Source organism: Pelodiscus sinensis, chromosome 24 (genome assembly GCF_049634645.1).
Source record: "Pelodiscus sinensis isolate JC-2024 chromosome 24, ASM4963464v1, whole genome shotgun sequence".
In the NCBI taxonomy this organism is placed as follows: domain Eukaryota; kingdom Metazoa; phylum Chordata; order Testudines; family Trionychidae; genus Pelodiscus; species Pelodiscus sinensis.
Window position 1 is genome coordinate 6,081,480 of NC_134734.1, and position 21,282 is coordinate 6,102,761.

Genomic DNA, 21,282 nt, shown 5'->3' on the forward strand with positions numbered 1-21,282 from the left:
ATAACTGCTCCATCAGATCACAGATGCCTAAATAAAGGACATTTATTCATACATTATACACATTGCATATACATTATGTACCATCAATATTTAATGTAATTAAATGTTTCAAGAAGACTAACAGCATATTGGGGTGTATTAGTAGGAGCATTGCCAGCAGATCTAGAGAAGTGATTATTCCCCTTTATTTGGCTCTGGAGACGCCACATCTGGAGTATTGTGTCCAGTTCTGTTCCCTCCCTGCTCCCCTCGCCCCACACACACTTCAGAAAGGATGTGGATGCATTGGAGAGGACCAGTGGAGGGAATAAAAAATGATTAGGGGGATGGAGCACATGATCTATGAGGAGAGGTTGAGGGATTTGGGTTTATTTAGTCTGAAGAAGGAAAAGTGAGGGGGGATTTGATAGCAACCTTCAGCTTCCTAAGGGAGGGTCCAAAGAGGATAGTGAAAGGCTGTTCTCAGTGGTAACAGAGGACAGAAGGAGGAGCAATGGTCTCAAGTTACAGTGGGGAAGGTTGGATATTGGGAAAAGCTATTTCCGTAGGAGGGTGGGGAAGTGCTGGGCTGGGTTCCCTAGGGAGGAGGTGGAATCTCCATCTCTCGAGATGTTTAAGTCCCATCTTGACAAAGCCCTGGCTGGTATGATTTAGTTGGGGTTGGTTCTGCTTATGATTGTATGATTCTAAAGATAAGTCTATAGTACTGTATAAACTTCTTGTGAAAAAGGCAAAACAGCAAACACCATTATGAAGTGTTGTAAGCAAGACATGAGAGGTAATTCTTGTGCTCTACTCCACATGGATTAGGCCTGGGCTGGGCTATTGTGTCAGTTCTGGAAGCCACACTTCAGGAAAGATGTAGACAAATTGGAAAAAAGCACAGGGGAGCAACAAAAATGATTAACTGTATAGAAAATATGAGGTGTGAGAGAAGATTTTTAAAAATCTGGGTTTGTTTAATCTGAAGAAGAGAAAATGTGCGGAGGTCATGATGGCATTTTTCAAGTGCATAATTTGTAACAGTCTATCTATCTACCTATCATGAATGGCAGGTGAACCCCCCATCTGGTCTCTCCCTTTTGCACTTCCCTCCAGACCCCCCAGTCCCACAGCTACTAGCTCCCCCTCCTAGTCCCTATCTCCCCAAATGGCCCAAAGCCCCAGCATGGTGCCACCTCCCCCACCCTCAGAGCACCAGGCAGAGTCTCTGGCCACAGGTCAGACCCATTAGCCCCAGCCTAGGGCTCCGGTCACAAGGGAAGAGCTCACCCCACCCGTAGCGCAATGCTGATAATGAAAGATGTTGGTGGGGAGAGCGTGGGTGGGGCTATGCAGGCTATTTTGGGAGGCTAAGACTCTCCTGGCTTTGGTACCCACCACCCATGCCATCATGCCCATGTCCCTAAGGGTATGTCTACACTACCACCCTAGTTCGAACTAGGGTGGTAATGTAGTCAACCGGAATTGCAAATGAAGCCCAGAAACGAGGTGTACCGGTAGTTCGGAATAGGAAGCCTAATCCGAACTACCTAGTTCATGCCGCATGTAGCCGCAGGCACGGAGTCCGAACTAGCGGACATTTAAAAATGGCGGCGCCCAGCAACATGCAAATGAAGTCCTGGAAATTCAAATCCCGGGCTTCATTTGCAACTCTGGTTGACTACATTACCACCCTAGTTCGAACTAGGGTGGTAGTGTAGACATACCCTAGTTTATTCTGCACAATGGTTCAATTTTCATGTAAATGGAGTTACTCCCAATTTACACCAGAGTGAGTGAGCAGGGAATGATCCCATTGACCCCAGAAGAGTTACTCCTGATTGATCAGAACCAGGACCATTTTATTACTTTTTACAGGGATTAAATGGCATCTCTGCTCAGATAAGAACAAGAGTATCTCTGTGTACCAAGGCCTGATTTTAGTAGATACTAGGGGAATGTGGAAGTTCCTAAGAACTCATGAGCCAGCTGAGAGTTTGTGCTGGAGGTGACTCATCCACACGGCTGGGATTGGGGGTCAGCAGTGGCTCTGACGGCAACGTGCTACACACAGAACAGTGCACCCTGGCCTCAGCACAGATTCTGAGGGGAACATGCCCCCAACCCGCTTCCTTCAGCACTGTGCCCCCAGGCTCCGCACAAGGGCATTGGTGCCAGCACAGGCTGCATGGGGAGAATGACTTCTAAACCCCTCACTGTGCTTCTTGCACCTCAATGCCCCCAGGCCCAAGAAGGGGCAGTGGAGTCAGGTTCCCTGGGAAATGCTGGGGCATTAGGGTGAGAACCGACTCCGGAGGAGGAGCATCCCTGCCGCGAGCCCTGCAGTGCCGTTCACCCTGGGACCAGGCTGGGATCTGTCCAGTGGCCGGTAGCTGCAGTTTGTGTCCATCCAGCTCTGCGGACCCTGGGACTGCTCTGGGAGCATTCGGGTCCATCCACTCACCAGTGTGGTGGGGGCAGATCAGGTGCAAAGATATGTTTGCCTGTTTTAATCCTATAAATGACTCTCTTCTTTCCTTTTCCTCTTTGATAGACCTATAGCTCTTGTATGACAGGGCTATCTACAAGCGTTCTGTTTGGTGTGGGACCTAAGGTGTGATTGGCCTGGGGTAAGGGCAGGTCCTTTGGGAGGGGCAGTAACCTGAATAGTGGCGTGGTTCTTGGTGAAAGAGACCATCAGTGACAAAGGTGGGCTCATCAGGTTGGTGAGATAATTGGGGTCTCCACAGTTAGGCTGTTAATGTGCCTGGTGAGTCTACGCTAGATGATCATTTGGTGAAACTAAGTAGGAAACTCACAGCCAAGTTGGGGCTTGTGCCCTGCTTCTTAGCGCCTGCCTGGGGTTGGTACTCCTGAGTTGCAGGCTCTGTGAAGCTGCTGAGCTGTCACCTTGATATTGAGAGTGTAAAGGTGGAAGAAGAGAGGCGAGTGAACCACAGTCAGCTGCTGATCTTGGGAGAAGAGACCTGGAAGAGCCATGGTTGGAGAGGGGAAGATCCTTGCAAGGGAAAATCCCAGACCGGGCTTGGCAGGTGCCCAAGGAACCAGCCATGGCAGAGAAGACCCAGAGCTCAGGAAGAACACCAGCACCGATGGCTGCGCTGCCGATCGGGGAGACTGAGGCAGCCCAGTCTGCAAGCAGACCCAGAAGAGAAGCTGAGAGGAAAGCACGTAGGCCTTCAGATGGACGCAGAACCTTTTTGGATCAGAGCAGCAAACGGAGCTTCCCCAGCCTAGGAAGTGGGGGAAGATCTACCTGATTCAGGAGGAGGTGGATGACGTAGAGGAGATCCTGTCCTCCGCGCAGAGACCAGGGGGCCCACATCATCCCAGGAGACACACTGTGGTTTGCCTCTTACCAGATTAACTGGAAAGTGAGGCAAGTTTTTAATCTTGTAGCGGGTGATGCGGAAGTGAACATGAAATGTGAAGGAGGTGCATTGGAGAGATTTTAGATTGCCCCTGAGACCTACCAATGGACACGCAGAAACCGCAGAATATGTAGCAATGTCTCTCCTTGTGAATATGTACTTAAAATGTGCAATTTTAGAAGAAAATGGCCGAAGGGCAGGGAGGGCTGCCGGTGACTATGGAACTCTGTTTGATCAGATGGCCCAGGAGAAATTGCGGTTACAAAGGAGGTGAAGACAACCAAAAAGAATCCTGTTTTAGAGGCTCTAGAAAATGCAGCTGAATGTGTTGACTCAAATGCCCGATCAGAGACACAAAACCCCGTGTCACCCAGGTTGAGGGAAGAGGGGATTAGAAATAGACCTAACCCCAGCTCTGATTTTAAATAAAACAAGGGACGGCAAAAGGGAAGGCAGGCAGTCTGCCATCACTTGGGGGCTCCCAGCCATGGGAAATCAAATTGTCCTCACCTCCCCCCATTCAAATCCCCCTGCCATCTCCCAGAGGCAGCAGCAGAAAATCCCAGTGAATGATCCTGGAACAGAGCATGGGAGGGAAGTGAGGAATCCATTAAGAATGCCCAGGTAAATGGCGTGGAGTGCAATAAGCGTCCCAGAGCACTTCTGTTGGGAAATGTTAGTAAGAGAGGCAGACAGACCGTGTGGCATTAGCTTTGGCCAAATTCCCTGGAACTGGAGAAGCTTCTTGTACCTCATAACGCTTAAGACTGGAACTCATTTGCATGTCTGCCTGTTTACCTGCTTTAACTTTGTAAATTACTCTCCTGTCTCTTTCCCCAGTTCACAGCTTATTAGAGGACTGAGCCTTGTCTTCGGTGTGAGGTCTAACGTACAGCTGGTCCTCTGGGATGGGGAGGAACCTGGGATTTGCTGGGGTCTGTGGTGTCAGGGGCCAAAGGCAGGTTCCTGGGCAGCAAAATAATCCAAGGCAGGCTCCTGGTCAGCGTGGCTGGGCTGCTGTAGAGCCGAAGGAATTCACACCGGATACTTGGCTAAGTATAAAACTCACGGCTACTTGCAGTTCTGTGGCCCGTTTCCTGATGGTCTGACCTAAGGTTGGAACCAGCCTCTTGGGCCACAGCAGGACAGCTTGGCTGTGTCCACACAGCACCCTCATCTCAAAATAAGCTACGCAATTTGTGAAATAAGGTGCTATTTGAAAATAAAGTGCTATTCTGAAACATCCCGTGTCCCTCACGCAATGAGGTTTATGGGGACGTCGAAATAGTGAGCCCCTTATATTTGGGCATAATGGGCTTGCTCTTAAGATGCAGAACAGCTGTTTGGGGACACCAGAGGAAACCCGAAATAGCTCAGCTGTGTAGATGTAGCCCTTGACAGCTAGAATCTGCCCTTCCAGAATGCAGGACAATGCGGACGGATGCTTTGCCCACCACAGTCTAGTTCAACTTTGTGGACTTTCTGGCCTGTAACAAGCAAATAGGATTTGCCATAGCTGATCAGATCGATGGTCACTCACCTAGCCCTGAGATACTGCACAAAGGTGGAATGTGGCCATGGGCCAGAGCAAATGGGGCCGCTCCTCTCCTCTTCCATCTTCATTCCACCCCACCCCAGTGCACCTGCTGGGCAGCAGGGTCGGGGTGTGGAGGCTTTGCCCGCTCCCTGGCAAGAGCACTGGCCAGGAGGATGGGTCAGGATGCAGAGGTGCCGATTTTTCTGGGGCCAATCCACTACTGACACGAGGGGCCTGCATCAGCTGAGATTTAGGCGGTCAGGATCCAGGTCCCATGGTGCCAGGTGCCCCTTCCACACCAGGTGTGAGTTTCTGTATATGCAGGAGAGCACGTTTCCTTTCCCAGGAGCAACAAGACTGTGCTACTGAGCAGCCAGGCTGAGTCTGCTCTTGGCCCTCCAGCCGTGGCTGGTCCCTCAGGGCTTAGGGACCCAGGTTCATGCCCCAGGAGGGTTAGGTGGCCTGTGGCCAGCAGTAAATACTGGTATTTCCACTCCACCCTGCTAGATGCCCACACACTCCTTCTGTTGTGTGTGCTTTGATCTCGGGGCCAAGTGAGCACTACTCAGGACAGCATCTGCTCTGTGTTTGACATGGTCTCCTCCCCTTCTGGGAATGATCTGCTCCTCTCGGGCAAAGCCAGGCGTGGGTGGGGCCCATAAAAGCCCGGCTTATCAGGCCACTTTCTCCAGGACAAGATGTTGTGTCCGTTTGCATAATGGAATGTTCATCATGCTCAGGCGAGGCCCTTCGATGGTGTAAAGCAGCACAACTCGACTGACCCAAAGAAACCTTCTCACAATCTTGATCCACTGACAACAGTGGAGCTACAGCCCATTGACTCCAATAGAGTTACGGCCCATTGACCCCAGCTGGGCCCATTGACATGAGGAGAACTGCAGCCGATGGATCCCACTGGGGTCTGGCCCCATTGACTCCAGTTGAGCAGTGGCACTCACACCACCTGGCAATCTGGCTCTGTCCGCTCTGATGGAAGGACTATTAATTGACACAAAGAGAAGATCTGGTGCATATAAATGCCCACCACAGACTTTCCAGCCACATCTCTTCCTGCCAGCGCCAACAGCAGGTTTGTGACTTACTCTTTTGCTACTGTGTGGTACATGGATAAGGTACTGCTATTCTGTGCTGTGGAAAGAGAAATATGGTCCAACCTATAGCTGCCCCACAGGAACAAAGATTTACGTCCAGCTTGGAAAGCAGGGGTGGGCAATCATTTTTGCAGGAGGGCCATGGCAAGAATTTTGGTAAGGGGGAGGGGCTGCACTTTCCTATTATATGAATGGAGGAATCTGGGGTCTGGGATGGAGTCTGGGTGCAAGAGGGGTTCTAAACCAGGGCAGGGAGTTGGGGCATGAAAGGGAGAGCCAGGTGCAGGCTCTGGCCCTGGCTGCCAGCTCCCAACCAGACACAGCAGTGCTCTCAGGCAGGCAGGCGGCCTGTATGCCATGGTGGCCTCATAGCGCTCAAAGCTGTGGCAAACAGCCCAATGGGACCTAAGAGGATGGTGCTGAGGGTGGGGCAGCAAAAGGAGACCCGCTGCCCTCCTTCCCCCAGGGATGCACAGAGATACATCTGCTCCAACACCAGAAAGGATTTTTTTTCTCAAATAGCTGCTCCAGTGCACCATGCTTGAAGTAGAAATTAATCCAGGGATTCTGCTGCAGTAGACATTAGGTTAGACATTAAGAAACACTCTCATAACTATAGGGAATAGGCTTCAAGTAATCCCCATCATGGGAGCATTCTAAGAACAGTTTGGAGAAACTCCAGTCTGGGAGGGTCACTGTTTACTTGGTCCTTTCTCAGAACAGGATTTGATGACCTCTTGAGGCCCCTTGCAGCCTGACATTCTGTGATTCTATAGTCTGTTGTGAAGGACAAATTAGATGTTCACCAAATTTCTGTCAGTTCTTAGCCATCTACCCTACTAATCTATCCTTCTATTTCTTTTAAATCCACCCTCCTAATACAGCTACAGAAAAGTAAAAAACTTTTCATCCAAATATTTTTCCTATGAAAAACTTCTTTTCAACTGAATTGAAAATGAATTTGATGAACACATTTTAAACTGGACAAAGTTGTTCTGTTTGACAGGAGTAACTGAGGCTGACGGCCCTGGTGGATGACAGCAAACAGCTGCAGACAGGCAACAGGGTATCTTTTCCTCAAGTACAAGACACAGTTAGGTTTTTCTGAAGCCAGGTTAGGAAGTAGAGAGGGCTGTTGGAAGGTGACAGGATGTGATAATGGGAGGGGTACTACCCTTTTCTAGACATCCCTGCCATTCAGTTAACTAAATTGTCTGCAAAGGGTTTAACCCAGAGACACTGGGTCCCTGAGAATCTGCAGGAAGTGTTGGCAGGGAACCAGCAGAGCCAATGGGAAGGGAATTGAAACAGGTTCTACACGCCTCAGTCTTTTACATCAGCAGAGCAAGAGCTGGGAGAGATGAGTGAACCAGGAACAAGGCATGGATTTTCCAGCCATATTAATACCTAAGAAAAAGACTGAACCTTGGAGCAACAGATGTGCAAGTGAATAGGGAATGTTTTGTTATACACAATCAGGTTGTCTCTCTCTGGCTGTGTCTATACTGGCAAGTTTTTCCGGAAAAATCAGCCGCTTTTCCGGAAAAACTTGCCAGCTGTCTACACTGTCCGCTTGAATTTCCGGAAAAGCGCTGACGATCTCATGTAAGATCGTCAGTGATTTTCCGGAAATACTATGCTGCTCCCGTTCAGACAAAAGTCTTTTTCCGAAAGACTTTTGCGGAAAAGGGCCAGTGTAGACAGCACAGTACTGTTTTTCGCAAAAAAGCCCCGATTGCGAAAATGGCGATCGGGGCTTTTTTGCGGAAAAGCGCGTCTAGATTGGCCACTGATGCTTTTCCAATCTAGACGCGCTTTTCCGAAAATGCTTTAAAGGAAAACTTTTCCGTTAAAAGCATTTCCAGAAAATCATGCCAGTGTAGACGTAGCCTCTATGTATAAAAAAGATGTATCCTGCCACATGGCAGAATGACATCATCAGTGTATATCCCACATATACAGCCGGATATGTGGTGATGTCATCTTGCAATGGATCCAGTTCTCAATGTGGGTAGCCTTCAATTAACAAGCCATAGGGACAGAGTGTTGATCACATTGGCCTCTCTATAAATGCTGACAAGGGACCCTTTAGACCCAGCCAGATCTATGTAGCTCTGTCTCGGTGTAGAAGCCAGGAGGGTATCAAAATATTCACTAATGGCTGTCAAGAAATCACAAATGTAGTGTTTAAGGAAGTACTGTAACATGTAGTACATGAGCAATAGACCAATTAACAGGTTTTTTTTCTGTACTGCTGTTTGTTCACTTTTCTATATAAACAGTGCAAGATTAACAGGCTATGTCTATGACAGTGGCCAGAGAGAGTGGGGTTAGTGGGCAAAGTAAGCACAAGGCATAGCCCCTTAATTTTCTTTAATTTTGGGTTTGGTGTATCCTCCCCTTGTACACTGTAACTTTTAAACTGAATTTGACGGAAGCAATTCTCTGTGCTTTTAATCCACCTTTTTTCAGTTGTTCTGTAACACCCAGCAGTCATGTATGATTTACCAAATATATTTTCTTTATTTTCTTATAAAATCACCTTTTCAGAATATCTTCTGATTCCTGTGCACTAGAAGGCAGGAGATTCTGTGTGCATGGGCCTGAGACTAAAGGTCAGCTGTTAAGAAACTGCAGTTTGTTTTCAAGCTCTCTCCTGAGGGAGGTGTCAGGGGGTATGCCCCTGTCAGGGGTTTCGGCCCCCTCCTACCAGGCCTATACAGTACCCAAAGTCCCAACGTAAAAGTCCAAACCCCTCTACCAGGGCATATATGGTACTAGAAGCCTAGCCGCTCTGAGAAGCCTCCTCTGGCCCGGGGTTTGCTTATCCAGGGAAGGGAAAATGGGTGGTAGGGGGACCCGGGCCTTCCTTCTCCACCGGGTCCCAGCCCAGGGCCCTTTAGGCAGGGCCTATGGCTCCTGCCCACTCGGCGGAGGATCCGGCCGATACACGCCGAGCCAAACTTTATAGCCTTTGCCCTGGGCTGCTTCCTACCACTCCCTGGTTCCCATAGGGCCCCACAACCTGCCGGGATTGTGGGCGCACTCCTGCCACCCTGGGTCGGCGGCTGCTTTCTCCGTGTCAGGGTCAGGCATGGGCGGCGACTCTGGTCCCAGCGGCTGCAGGAACATTGGCACGGCCTGGGCTCCTCCCTCACCCTGCGGCCTCCCTGACTGCAGGGCTCCTTCTGCCTTTATACCCGGCTGCTGCTGGGGGCATACCCAGCAGGGTCGGAAGGGTGGGGCTTCCTTTGCCAGCTGGGCCTGGGCTCAAGTAGGAATAAGATATCCTCCGGAAAAGGGCTTTATTCCGGAGGATCGCGCCAGTCTAGACGCTTTTTTCCGGCTTTTCCCCAAGCCCGAAAAAAAGCGGTGGACATGTTTATTTAAATCCGCGGGGGATATTTAAATCCCCCGCGGATTTCCCTATTCTGACTTACCTGCTTTGCATCACTTTTCCGGAATTTGGGGCCAGTGTAGACGTAGCCCAAGGGTCTGTCTACACTACCACCCTAGTTCGAACTAGGGTGGTTAATGTAGGCAACCAAAGTTGCAAATGAAGCACGGGATTTGAATTTCCCGGGCTTCATTTGCATCTTGCCGGGCGCCGCCATTTTTAAATCCCCGTTAGTTCGGACTCCGTGCCCGCGGCTACACATGGCATGGAGTAGGTAGTTTGGATTAGGCTTCCTATTCCGAACTACTGGTACTTGAGGGAAAATCCCAGCTCACACAGAGGATGGCATCTGGCCTCCTAATTCCCTCATTGGCCTGTCCAACCTGTCAATCAGGCTGATCTGGAGTGTTGGTCTCTTTCCATTGTCCCTGGGGACTGTCAGTCTCAGGGCCCTGATTTCTCATGGACCCTTCCCCTTTTGGTACTGGGAGCTGGCCAACCAAAAACTCCCACTGAGTTTTAGCAAGGGGCTAACAGTCCCCTTACATTTAGAGGCAAGATATTTTGAAGGTCCCTTGCGGACCCCCACGTTCTGCACGTGAAGCGACAAATTGGGAAGAGCCTTAATACAGGATCACATGGGGACCAAGGGAGGCTCCAGGCAAGGCCACATGGAGTGGGGATGGGAGTGCTGGAGACGCTGTGCCTATGGCCATGTCTACACTATGGGTACGTCCAGACTACATGCCTCCGTCGACGGAGGCATGTAGATTAGCCAGATAGGCAGAGGGAAATGAAGCCGCGATTAAAATAATCGCGGCTTCATTTAAATTTAAATGGCTGCCCCGCTCTGCCGATCAGCTGTTTGTCGGCAGATCGGGGCAGTCTGGACGTTCCCCTGTCGCCAGAAAACCCTTTTGTCGACCGCCCCGTTATGCCTCATCCCACGAGGCATAACGGGGCGGTCGACAAAAGGGTTTTCTGGCGACAGGGGAACGTCCAGACTGCCCCGATCTGCCGACAAACAGCTGATCGGCAGAGCGGGGCAGCCATTTAAATTTAAATGAAGCCGCGATTATTTTAATCGCGGCTTCATTTCCCTCTGCCTATCTGGCTAATCTACATGCCTCCGTCGACGGAGGCATGTAGTCTGGACGTACCCTATGAGATGAGATCGAATCTATTATGGTTGATTTCTGGTCACCTGATTTTTCAAAGTCGAAGGTCCATGCCTCACTACAGGGAAGTTTGAAGTAGTGTGTCCCTATTAAGGAGATTGATGTGTACTTCAAGAGTGATGTGCTGTGAGTAACTATCCCACAGTGCCTGTGCTGCTTTGCATTCTTAGAGATGCTCCCAATGCACACTGGGACCAAAACTGTGCAGCTGGTGGTTATGGCTTCTTGTCATTAGCATCCCATAATGTACTCATCTACTCCCACCTCCCTCGCTTGAACTCAACGGGAAACAGTCTTTTCTTGCCCTTTTTGGCCTTGGTTGCCTGTGCAGATGCCATAGCAGTGTGAGCATTGCTCCCCTCGTGGATCTTGACAGGCATCCAACCATTGTGATGTGGGTGTCTACCTTGGTGCACCCGAAGGTGCAGTATTTTGAGAACATAAGCACGGCATGCCAGGAGGAGGAGGAATCGCTTTCGTCTTGGGGTCCCACAGGCATGCTGTACAGGGAAACCCTTGTGTTCAGTAAATGGAACCACAGTAGCGTTCGATCCTATTGACACAATGGAACGCCAGTTCTGGTGCCATGAGACAAGCATTGATTGGTGGGACCACACAGTGCTGTGGTTATGGGACAATTAGCAGTGACTGCAAAACTTCAGCATGCACAAGGATGCTTTTTTGGACCTATGTGCCTGGCTTTCCCCTGCCCAGAGGCACAGGGACTTCCAAATGAGATCCACCCTTGCCATGGAGAAGCACCTGGCAATTGCTGTGTGGAAGGTTGAAACACCAGACAGCTACTGGCCAGTGGGGAATCAGGTCAGAGTGGGGAAGTCTACAATAGGGGATGTAGTTATACAAGCAGCCAAGGTGATCAAAACCATTCTGCCATGGAGGGCTGTGTGTGACAGACCAGGCCGTGTCCGGGCACAGCTGAGGGCATCCACTCAGGGCGAATTGCTCAACTTCGGGGCTCCTTACAGCCCCCAGACTGGAGACCTTCCCAAATAGGCCACAAACCAGTCCCACAGAGCACTTCAGCTGCCTGCCTGAAGCCTCATAAGCAAAACCCCTCCGACACCGCAGCAATATCCGTGCCCCAGATGGCACCGGGCCTCATACACAGGTGAGGGGACAAGTTCTGTCCGGTTCCAAGAAACCAGCCACAGATTCCTGGTCAAATTATCCTTTGGACCTTACCCACAAATCACGCTGAGCCAATACTTTAGCATCTGTAACCCTTCTGCCGGGTAGGCCTGGCAGTAACCAGGGCTGGGTTCAATATCTTGGGGTCCATCTCACATAGAACTGGCTCGAGCCCCCACCCAGTAATCTGGGAAATTCACGCACCTATGGGTGCCTCTGAGAGGCAATGCTTCCCCACTCGCAAGCACTGAGTCTGAGTGTAGAAAAGAAACATTTAATGAAACAGAGAGAGAAGTCATATGGCATTAACTTGGGGAAAACACCACAAACAGTTCATAACCCCAAACATGAGCCAAGCCCCCACCCCAGCCAAGAATCGCCCGAAGTCCAAAACAGTCAGACTCCCCAAAAGTCTCTGTCCCTGGTCCGTGCCACCCAGAGTCCCAAAGTTCACCTGCAGGGTTTCACCTCCCAACCTGGGTAGAAATGGGGGTGGGGGGATAGATAGGGGGCACCTTATACGAAACTCGGCCACGCTCCACCAACTGTCTCGTTCCACGCCTTGATGCTCCACTGGGCACCTGCCACTGCTCCACGCCACGCACCTGCCACTGCTCCTCACCTGCCACTGCTCCACGCCACGCCGCTGATGGTCGCTCCTCACCTGCCACTGCTCCATGCCACGCCGCTGATGGCTGCCCCTCGCCTGCCACCACTCCGCTCCACGCCACACCACTGGCCACCGCTCCTCACCTGCCGCCACTCTACACAACGCTGCTGGTTGCCGCCACTTCACTGGCTGCAATAGGTCTAGCACTCAGCCAAACCAATGATTTCAGGTCTCAGTGAGGCCAACTCTTTAGCCACCAGCTAGACTAGCAAATGAATCCAGCTTTCACTGGACTAGCAAAAGAAAAGACTCCTCAAGGAGTCTGCTTTAGGTCTGTTCTTAAAACAAAGGGGCTGTGTCTACACTGGCATGAATTTCCAGAAATGCTTAAATGGAATACTATTCCATTTTCAGTTTTTCCGGAAAAGGAGCATCTACATTGGCAGGTTGCTTTTCCGGAAAAGCCCTTTTCCCAGAAAAGCGTCTGTGGCCAATGTAGACGCGCTTTTCCAGAAAAGAGCCCCAATTGCCATTTTCACGATCGGGGCTTTTTTCCGGAAAAGACTACTGGGCTGTCTACACTGGCCCTTTTCCGGAACAGTGTTCTAGAATAAAGACTTATGCCCAAGTGGGAGCAGAATAGTTTTTCCAGAATAGCAGCTGATTTTGTACAGTAGAGCATCATTGCTTTTCCAGAAATTCAAGGGCCAGGGTAGACACAGCCAGGGGGAAAAGTGCAGGCTGGGCCAGTCTTAGAGCTCACACCTAGCAGGTGTGAAGTAGGCTGACTCAAACCTTTTAACCTTCTCCCCCAGCTCTGTTCACTCAACTCTGGAAGGGGGGAGGCTTGTTCTTCTGAGACCTCTTACCATGATGGTGGTGTCTCTCCTGCAAGCACTGGTGGCATGTTTTACAGTTCCCACATTTAGGGGTAGCATGATTAGTTACCCCCACAACAGTCCCAAATTATATACAATTCTCCACATTCCATTCCAACACTGATCCTCCATCAGCCCTGGCTGAATGGGATTTCCATAGCCACACCTCGGTTTCTCTCCTGAGCAGTATTTACATGTCAACAGTTAACAGTTAATTACCTTGCAGAGCTAAACAACTGGGCTACGTCTACACTGGCATGAATTTCCGGAAATGCTTAAAACAGAACAGTTTTCCATTATAAGTATTTCTGGAAAAAGAGCGTCTACATTGGCAGGATGCTTTTCCGGAAAAGCACTTTTCCGGAAAAGTGTCCGTGGCCAATGTAGATGCGCTTTTCTGGAAAAAAGCCCTGATCGTCATTTTCGCGATTGGGGCTTTTTTCCAGAAAAGACTACTGTGCTGTCTACACTGGCCCTTTTCCGGAACAGTTTTCCCGAAAAAGGACTTTTGCCCGAGCGGGAGCAGCATAGTTTTTCCGGAAAAGCAGCTGATTTCTTACAGTAGATCGTCGTTGCTTTTCCAGAAATTCAAGGGGTCAGTGTAGACAGCTCGCAGCTTATTCCGGAAAAGCGGCTGATTTTCTGGAATAAGTGGCCCAGTGTAGACACAGCCCTGTAGTGGACACACCCACCCCTCGTTTTAGCTGGCTGACAGCAAGCAGCAGTTCAGCCCCTCCTTACACATCTAACATCTAAAGGTTTATTGCTACCAGAAAGAAGAGCATGAGAGTAAGGTTGATAAAGTATCATACGTTACATGCATCGAATCTCCCAGTTCTCGATGCAGGCTCTAGCAGAGATGTTACAGCTGCTGGCTTAAAAGTCCTTGTTGAACATCCTATCATCAGGATGGGTTCACAGGTCTTCCGGGCTCTTCGATCCCTGCACTGCTGCCTCTGGGATGAAGTGCTGAGCTCAGTCCAAGATGGAGATGGCCACATGGCCAATTTATCCCTCCTTCTTGGTTTCTTCCAGGCTGGCTAGAATCACATGGCCAGTGGCCAGGTGTGTCTTTGGCCTTCAGAGGCCCATTGTTCCCTGGAGCTTCACTCATTAGCATGTCCATAGGTAAACATTCCTAGCCCATTGCTCAAGCACATTCAGAATAGTGATAGAAATGTAGCCGTGTTAGTCTGGGGTAGCTGAAGCAAAATACAGGACAATGTAGCACTTTAAAGACTAACAAGATGGTGATAAGCTTTCGTGGGCCAGACCCACTTCCTCAGATCAAATAGTGGAAGAAAATAGTCACAACCATATATGCCAAAGGATACAGTTAAAAAAAATGAACACATATGAAAAGGACAAATCACATTTCAGAACAGGAGGGGAATGCAGTGGGGGGGGGGAGGAAGGAAGGTAAGTGTCTGTGAGTTAATGATATTACAGGTGGGGAAAGTTAGATGTCTGTGAGCTAATGGTATTAGAGGTGATAATTGGGGAAGCTATCTTGGTAATGGGTAAGGTAGTTGGGGTCTTTGTTCAATCCCCCCCGGAGAGTGTCGAATTTTAACATGAATGACAGTTCAGAGGATTCCCTTTCAAGTGCAGATGTAAAAGGTCTTTGTAGCAGAATGCAGGTGGTTAAGTCGTTGAGACAGTGTCCTTTCTGGTTAAAATGGCAAGAAATAGTTTTTTCTTTGTGATCTTGTCTGATATCTGTTTTGTGGGCATTAATCCTTTGGCGAAGTGTCTGAGACATTTGTCCAATGTACATAGCAGATGGACACTTTCGGCACATGATAGCATAAATTATATTTCTGGATGCGCAAGAATATGTGTTCTTGATCTTATAACTCACGTGGTTAGGTCCAATAATGGTATCAGCAGAATGATACCAAGCACATTCAGAGAGACTTCCAGTCTCCATACAGAGTACAGACCCCTAACTCCACACACAGACATTATACAGATATACAAAGAGCAGATACAGAATCAGAAGACAGTAAGCTTTTGTTTGACCCCTCACGTGGCCCCCTTTGTACCACTTTTGGGGCAAACACCCCTCATGGGTATAGCAGTGACCCGGCTGCTCCCCTCACAATCCAATAACGTGACACTGTGATCCTGGGAAAAGTGGACATCACAGTGTATAGTTTTGCTATGATGCCCTAACAGTGGTGGGGCAATAGATAGAACACACATCCCCATGTTGGCCCCTGACCGTCTTGCTAAGGAGCACATAAACCACAAGGGGTTCTTTTCGGTGGTGCTGCAAGCACTGGTGGATCACTAGGGCCGTTTTACTGACATCAGTGTGGGATGGCTGGAAAAGGTGCACGACTTGTGCAACCTTAAGAACTCCTGCCTCTTCAGAAAGATGCACACTAGAACATTTTCCCTGGCTGGAAAATCAAAATCAGGGAGGTGGATATGCCAATCATAGAATCACAGAATCATAGAACACTAGAGGTCATCGAGTCCAGTCCCCTGCCCTCGCAGCAGGACCCAGCACCATCTAGACCATCCCTGGAAGGTGTCTGTCTAACATGGTGTTAAATATCTCCAGTGATGGAGATTCCACACGCACACACATGGCAATTAATTCCAGTGTCTAATCACCCTGACAGGAAGATTTTCCTTATGTCCAACCTTGCTGCAACTTAAGCCCCTTGCTTCTTGTCCTATCCTCAAAGGCCAAGGAGAACATTTTTTCTCCCTTCTCCTTATAACACCCGTTTAGACACTTGTGTTCAGTATAATGAGCCTTGATGACCCGGCCTACCCCTTGCTCCCGTGGCTCCTGAAGCTGCACACGGGCAGCCTGGACCGCAGTGTGGAGCAGTTCAACTTCAGGCTGAGCAAGTGCCGAATGGTGGTTGAATGTGCTTTGGGGCATTGAAAGGGAAGATTTAGGAGTCTGCTGAGTAGGCTGGACCGCAACAAAGACAACATTCCCTTTGCGGTGGCAGCCTCCTGTGTGCTCCATCATCGCTGTGAGAGCAGGGGCGAGTTCTCTGGCAGGGGAGGGTGGAGTGAAGCGCTAAGCCAGAGACTGTGAGCACCAGACACAGGGCAGTAAGAGGACCGTGGCAGGGGGCCGTGCCAGTCAGGAATGGCCGCTTTGGAGAGTCATGCACGTGCTTTCAGTGAGGGGCCCCTGCACTCACTGCGTTTGCCTGTAATCCCCCAGCCCACTCCTGCAGAACAAGCAGTTTAGAGACTGTTGTTCCGAGACCATGTGTGTTTGCTGAGGGAGGACAGCAAAGAAAGAAAAGTCCATGGTGGAAACCCAGAGGGGGAGGAATCACAAAGGTGAGGACAACCTTTTGCCTCCCGAGGCCCTGGAGACTGAGTGTGAGGCAGCCCTGGAGTGCTCCCTCCCCATGTCTTGGGCCCCCTTGCAATGAAGGCTCTGAGACTGGCATGGGGCTGGTGGAGGGAAAGTTCTTTTGCCCTGACACCCTGCTATTCTCTCCTGCCTCTCCGCCAGGATCATATTCCTGCACTCCATGTGCCGCTGAAACATGTCTGCTCTTGTCCATTTTCCCCTACAGACCTACAGAGACGAACACCTGCTGGAGCCAGGGTGTACACGGCAAGCTGTAATGAAAAGCTACAAGGGCACACACTGCAGGAGATGCATCGTGTTAACTCTAACCCTCAACTGTTCACATACAGCGACAGCCTCTGCAAAGACAATGTTTTCTGTGCGAAGCCAAAGTTTTGCTTTCAAACAGCCACTGTACAGCAGATACATAGAGTTCTCAGGGGAGCATCTGGACTCCTGCGGTTTGGAGGTAGGCAAGCATGTTATGAGGCCAGCCAGGGCATGATCCTACAGATGGGAGGGGGGAGTTACGGGGCCCAGTTATAGCAGGGGGGCTGGGTGGTGGCTCACGCACCTTCCCTCCTGTGTATCCAGCACCAACCCCTTCCTGGGAGAGTGCTACATTCCCAGGGCAGGAAGGAGCAAAAGGATACCAGAGGCTGAAGTCAAAGGCAGCTTCCCCTCCTCCTTCATCCATAGAATCATAGAATCATAGGCTGTGTCTAGATTGGCCCCTTTTTCTGCAAAAGCGATTGCTTTTGCGCAAAAACTTGCCAGCTGTCTACACTGGCCGCTTTATTTTCCGCAAAAGCACTGACGATCTACTGTCTGAAATCAGTGCTTTTTCCAGAAAAGCTTTCACACTCCCATTCGGGCAAAAGTCCTTTTTGCGAAAAACTGTTGAGCAAAAGTGCCAGTGTAGACAGCTAGCTAAGACTTTTGCGCAAAAGCCGGCTAAACGGAAAAAAGCGGTTTGGATGCTGGGAGACCCCGTAGGAGCCCCGGACTTCCTGGTAACCTGAGCTCTTAAAGCACACGGAGGCTGCTGAGTGCACGTGGCAGGAGCGTGCCTCAGACCTCTTGCCTGAGGTCTGCCACAGTGCCCCTGCTGTGCTAGCAGCCACATCGCAGCCATCATGGCAGCTCCGGGCGCTCAGCCACCTGCACCCCCAGTGCAGGAGGCCTCCAGGGGCTGCAAATGACGGGCTCTATCCTGGTCCTTGGGGGAGCTGGACAGCCTGCTCGACCTCTGGCAGGAGGAGGAGGCCCTCCACGAGACCCACTCGCGGCACCGCATGGCCCAGGTGCTCGCTCAGCAAGGCCATTGAGCCCGGGCCCTCGAACAAGTCCGGGCAAAAGTCAAGGAGCTGCACCTGGGCTACGTGTGGGCCAGCGAGGGCCAGGGGGCAGGAGCAGACACCTGCCCCCATTACGACCGGCTCCATGCTATCCTCGGCCAGCCAACCCCGCAAGCCCCAGACGTGCCCGTGGACAGCAGAATGCGCCCCCCCCATCACCAGGACCACCGAGGCGGGGGAAGGAGACAGCATCCTCATCGGAGGATGAGGCCAGCATTGCCACCCAGCAGGCCCCCTCCTGCAGCCCTGACATCTCCCGCACATCCTCCGAGGCCGGGGAAGGATCCACCGGTGAGTCTTGCACTTTGCACTCACAAGGGCGGGGGGCGGGGGGAGAACCAGGTGCCCGGAGGGGGGAGGGGGAGAGCATGTCACTCAGGCCACGTGAGCTGCACGCTGTGTAGCATTGGGCAGCAAGCAGCACGTGCAACCATGTGCAGCCTGGTGACTGAGCGGCACGTGGCCGCGGCAGGCAGCTGCAGGGCACGCCTGGGACCGTGCTGCTCACACACATTTCAGTGGGACCAGGGGGAAGGGTGGATGCCGGCTGGAACCAGCCAGGGCCCCAGGGACTCAGCCCAAAGCCCGCACCTCCACCAAGGTGCAGCACGGAGAACGGCACACTGTCCCATGCCTGGCTGTGAGGCACAGCCAGCTGCTCTTGGGTAAACCGCAGCGTCACAGCCCTGTGACCGTGGCCCCCACTGAGCCCCTCGCCTGCTCCCAGTGCCTTGGCTGGCTCCCCGAGGGAAGTCCCCACTGCGGCCACACATGTCCCTGGGCTACGTGTGTGAGGGATAGTGGGAGGGAGAAGGGGGGAAAGCGCTCGGGCCGCCCCTAGGGCCGCCTGAGTTTTGCTGCAAGGATGGGACACCCTCCATCCCCAGTCACTCTCCTGGTTCCATCCAGGAGATAGCCCACCTGATGGGGATCTGAGAGCCCAGACCACCTCTGCCAGATGTGCTCCCAGGCACTGTGTGGGGATGCATCTCGCTCCCTGTCAAACACCATTGATTTGCCCAAAGCCTCACAGCCTCCACCGGCAGGGAGTTCCACAGGTTAATGCAACACAAGCGGGGCCAGGACACGGACCGGTGGTTGCAATACATGGAGGAGGACCCTACTCCAGGGGCGGTCCTCCTTGCAAACATACAACGTGGGGGCAGGAAGGGAACCGAGTGGGCCCAAGCCACACTACTGTGGGGTCATCTGGGCTCAGTGGTGGAGGGCATGAGGTGTGGGAACAGTGGCCGGCCTGCCTGACTGACCCATCCTTTCTTCTCTTCCCTGCAGCGGGACCAAGCACAAGCCGGGGACTCTCTAGTACGGCAGCAGCGGCACCCTCAGCTGCCCAACCACACAGGCACAGGCTCCACCAGCAGGACCAGCTCCTTCGCCGGCACGTGCTGGCCGTCGAGTGCAGCGAGGCATCGATTCGCCAGCGCATCCAGGGGGACCTGCAGTGGCGCCAGCAGGCCTGGGTCGCCTTCCAGGCCCAGTGCACGCGCATGGCTGACTCCATCACCACCCTCACTGCCCACATAGCCCATGCCATTCACTATGGCATGGCCTTACCCCATGCCCCCGCCATCCCTCCCCTAGCACTGCCCATGCCCCCTCCTGCCCCTGCAATGCCTCCTCCTGCCGCCCCTGCAATGCCTCCTCCTGCCCCTGCAATGCCTCCTCCTGCCGCCCCTGCAATGCCTTCTCCTGCCGCCCCTGCAATAACCCCTCCTGCCCACCTCCCCGTGCAGCCTGCCCTGATGCAGCCTGCCCCGCATGTCCAGGTCCACCCCCACAGGAGCACTCGCAGGGGCCATCCCTCCCAGGAGTAGCTCCTCCCCCTCCCCATCCCAGTTGAAGGTCTCCTCCCCCTCTCCCACCTCCTCCCCATTGTAAATAAAAACATACATTTTTTCAGTTGAAAACAAAACTGTGTTGGTTAATTGTGTTACTCGATGTAACTGTAATAAATGATTTGAGATTCCAATTAGCCAACTAAATTTAAGAGGATTACAAAATACGGACACCAAATTCTGTATCTATCACTGGTCGTCCCTTTAAGTGGTCATTGGTTTGTGGCACATAAATAAATACTGAGACTTTTAAGGAAAATTTAAACCACAACTATATTAACATAGATAACAAACAAGCAAGAAAGGTTAAAAGACGCACACAAAAGAATAAGTAACATAGTCTAGACACAGGAGACGATTGTAGTGTTGCTGGCAACCTCAATCCTTTGGTCCTTCCGGGCCTCGGGAGAGGAACAGCCAGGAGATCTCTCAATGGAAGATGACAGCGAAGCTGGCAACCTCAATTCTTTGGTCTTTCTGGGCCTCAGGAGAGGAACAGCCAGGAGATCCCTTGAATACGACTGGAATCAGGTACGCTGACTCGAGCCTTCCACACGAACCACGAATCCTCTTCCTGTTCTTCGGGACAGCTCGGACAGGCGATGGTGGCCTAAACCCTAGCCTAAACTAAAAAGAAAAACTCTAGCTACGTCCAACGCACCCGACGACCATTCACAATGACGGCCGATGTGCTTGGAACCGACGCTTTACAATTGGGGGGAGGCAAGGGGAGGGGAGGGAGAAGGGTAGGGGATGGGAGGGAGTCGTATGAGGAGACCCAGGTGACCCTACTATGGGGCTTGTGCAAACATGTCCTTCAGGGCCTCTCTGATGCGCACCCCATCCTGGTGTGCCTGGCAGATGGCAGCTGTGTGGGGCTGTTCGAACGTCTGTGCCTTGGCTGCCATCCATGCAGGGAGGAAGGCCTCCCAACGCCGCTCCACAATGTTGTGGAGCACGCAGCACGCGGCCAGTACCTCCTCTGCATTCTGCTCACCCATCTCGAGACGGGTGAGCAAACAACGGAAGCAGGCTTTTAAGCGGCCGAAGGCGAGCTCCACCTGATTTCAGGCCCGGTTGAGGCGGTCATTGAACCGGGCCTGGTTCTGGTCTGGCCGCCCCGTGTAGGGCCGCATTAGCCAGGGCAGCAGGGGGTAGGCCACGTCCCCGATGACGCAGATGGGCATAGGCACATCCCCGACAGTCAACTCCTGCCGGGGGAAGTAGGTGCCCGCCTCCAGCCTGAGAAACAGTCCGGAGTTGCGGAGGATGCGGGCGTCGTGTGCCCAGCCGGACCAGCCCCCGTAGATGTCCAAGAAGCGGCCCCGGTGGTCCACGAGGGCCTGGAGAACAATCGAGCAGTACCCCTTCCTGTTTGTGAAATGGACTGCTCGATGCTCCGGGGCCCAGACGGGGATGTAGGTTGCATCCAGGGCTCCTCTGCAGTTGGGGAACCCGAGGGCAGAGAAGCCGGCCAGCGTAGCGTCCATGTCGCGCAGGCG

At 51.9% G+C, this 21,282-nt stretch overlaps 1 protein-coding gene across 1 annotated transcript; it reads left to right on the forward strand.

The window, feature by feature from the left end:
• The first annotated feature begins 17,631 nt into the window (after positions 1-17,631).
• On the forward strand, positions 17,632-19,787 carry LOC142819551 (uncharacterized). Its single transcript, XM_075907494.1, has 2 exons — positions 17,632-18,215; positions 19,218-19,787. Exons 1-2 carry the CDS (start codon positions 17,765-17,767, stop codon positions 19,757-19,759), a joined length of 993 nt encoding a protein of 330 aa, XP_075763609.1. The 5' UTR covers positions 17,632-17,764; the 3' UTR covers positions 19,760-19,787.
• Positions 19,788-21,282: the final 1,495 nt, after the last annotated feature.

Excerpts from the sequence above, each read along its gene's own strand:
- LOC142819551 (XM_075907494.1), top strand. The coding sequence starts at position 17,765 with ATGACGGGCTCTATCCTGGTCCTTGGGGGAGCTGGACAGCCTGCTCGA. Across the intron at positions 18,216-19,217 it reads GGCCGGGGAAGGATCCACCG|CGGGACCAAGCACAAGCCGG; the intron begins GTGAGTCTTGCA and ends TCTTCCCTGCAG.